We start from the raw sequence: 2,415 nt of genomic DNA on the forward strand, positions 1-2,415 counted from the left end.
GCAGGAAGATCTTTCAGTGTCTGGTTTTTCTTCCTCTTCCCGAGGTGTGTTCTCTGGGTGGGAGTCAGCAGCAGCAGAGATTCTCAGCATCCTCTTCAGAATCTTCTTCAGCATCCTCAGCATCTTCTTCAGCATCCTCAACATCTTCCTCAGCATCTTCTTCAGCATCTTCAGCATCCTCCTCAGCATCTTCCTCAGCATCCTCTTCAGCATCTTCAGCAAGCTAGGCTGCTCTCATGGACGCATCTTCATCCCTATTGTTGCAGCCTTTGTCTCCAGCTGGCAACCCCTCTCTGGTTCCTCTTTTTAATTTTTTAATTCCTAGTCTGCTTTGGGGAAATGGGGGATGATAATGATACAGACGTAACAGAGTTTATTTTATTGGGGTTCTCGGGTTTTGGCTTTCTCCAGAGCCACCTGTTCTGGGGTGTGCTGTGTATCTATGTTGTTACCTTGCTGGGCAACTCTCTGATCGTCCTCCTTACGCTGGCAGACTCTGCGCTCCACTCCCCTATGTATTTCTTCCTGCGTCACTTCTCCCTGGTGGAGATCCTCTACACCACTACCATTGTGCCTCGGATGTTGGCTGACCTGCGGTCTTCCTGCCCCACCATCCCCCTTGCCAGCTGCTTCACTCAGTTATATTTCTTTGCCCTGTTTGGCATTGCTGAATGCTGCTTGCTCACTGCCATGGCCTATGACCGGTATGCTGCCATCTGCTGTCCACTGCACTACACTACCCTGATGAGCCAGGGAACCTGTACAGTTTTGGTGGGGGCCTCTTATCTTGCGGGCATCATCTCAGGCACCACTCACTCTATCTTCATCTTCACATTGCCTTTCCGTGGGGCCAACACCATCCATCACTTCCTGTGTGATATCCTGCCTGTGCTTAGATTGGCTAGTGCAAGCACTTTCTGGGGTGAAGTGGGGAACCTCTTTGTCACAATAAGTTTCATCTTCGTCCCTTTCTTATTGATTGTGGCCTCTTATGCCTGTATTCTTGCCACCATCCTTGGTGTTGCCACATCCCAGAGTCGTCAGAAGCTCTTTTCTACCTGCTCCTCCCACTTGTTTGTGGTCATTCTCTTTTTTGGGACTGGGACTGTTGCCTATATGAGGCCTCAGGCAGATTCCTTTGGGGGACACAGATCAGATCCTTACCTTGTTCTACACAGTTGTCACCCCCATGTGCAACCCTTTTGTTTACAGTCTGAGGAACAAGGAGGTCACAGGGGCCATGAGGAGGCTCATGAAGAGATACCTTTGGGGTCCTTGACCACATGCTACCTTCTTCCCAAGATCTTGGAGCTCAGAGCCTGATTCCTGGACATTCACAAGGAAAAAGAGAAGCTGAGACCGGTAGTCCACAGGGTGCATGCAGCCTGTGTTGGTGTGTTTCATCCAGTATGAGTGTCCAAGACACAGCTACATTGTTCAGAGCTCAGCTTCTGGGACCTTTTGATAAGCCTTGACTGTGCATCAGTCTAAGAGAAGAGCTGAGGGAACACACACTGGAACAGAGGTCAAGGGAAGGCGGCTGAGATGACCCTGTGTGATGGTGTAACTCCTGAGGAAGGCTGAGGCCTCCGTACCTTCTTAGGTATATGTTCTTGAGATATTTATCTTCCAGTTTTTGCCAGTGAGTCCTTATTGTAAGCATTTCTCCCTGACATCATTTACACCTGCTGGGCACACAGGGACGGGGACAGGGACAGGGAGTTGCTAAGTTAGCCTGCAAGTTCAGCTCCCGAGTCTTGCTTGGTAGTGCTGTAGGCTTGGTCTAGTTAGTTATCTGTGTCCTGACTAACCCCTAACACCTGATGTTCCTTACTTGACTTCCTCTCGACTGCCTTCAAAGACATGATTTTCATTCCCTCCTTTGGTCTCAGGTAGAGCACACATCTCTGTATCCCCTGGACTCTGGTCTGAAGTCTGAGGTAGCCCTAAGTTCTTGAAACCAACTATTTACTATTTTACCTGGTGTCCAAGTCGGTTCTTGGTTGGATGTATCTAGTACATCTCGCTTTTCTTGGAAACTGAGCTATTGCTTTTTCCTGAACCCCTTTCAGCTGTTATTCACACACAGGGGGTAGCAGAGGCAGGTGCTCAAGAACTATAGATTTATGCCTGGAAACAGCCTTGAGTTTCCCAGTTTGTAAAAAGTAGCACTGCTAGTTGCAAGAAATTTATATACAGAGGAAAATATAACTATAAACAAAATGTTAATAATGTCTGTGAGAAATTAGTGCCACTTGCCTTTGTTCTGCATTTACATACACTCATGTTCATAAAAAATAAAAATAAGATTATATTGTCTAAACTGTGTTTCAACAGTTTCTACTTCATTGAACTACATTTCAACATTGTGTCATGATTTCTTCAATGTACTTTCAAAGTCTCTGTCATATTCTA

The 2,415-nt window shown here is 46.8% G+C and overlaps 1 protein-coding gene across 1 annotated transcript; it reads left to right on the plus strand.

The window, feature by feature from the left end:
• Positions 1–339: 339 nt before the first annotated feature.
• Positions 340–1,279, plus strand: LOC114638292 (olfactory receptor 9). Its single transcript, XM_028786714.1, is given in 2 exon segments — positions 340–1,140; positions 1,142–1,279. Coding segments are annotated over 2 exon segments (939 nt in total).
• The last annotated feature ends 1,136 nt before the right edge of the window (positions 1,280–2,415 follow it).

The sequence above is a fragment of the Grammomys surdaster genome, unplaced genomic scaffold (assembly GCF_004785775.1).
Source record: "Grammomys surdaster isolate TR1022 unplaced genomic scaffold, NIH_TR_1.0 125562, whole genome shotgun sequence".
Classification (NCBI taxonomy): domain Eukaryota; kingdom Metazoa; phylum Chordata; class Mammalia; order Rodentia; family Muridae; genus Grammomys; species Grammomys surdaster.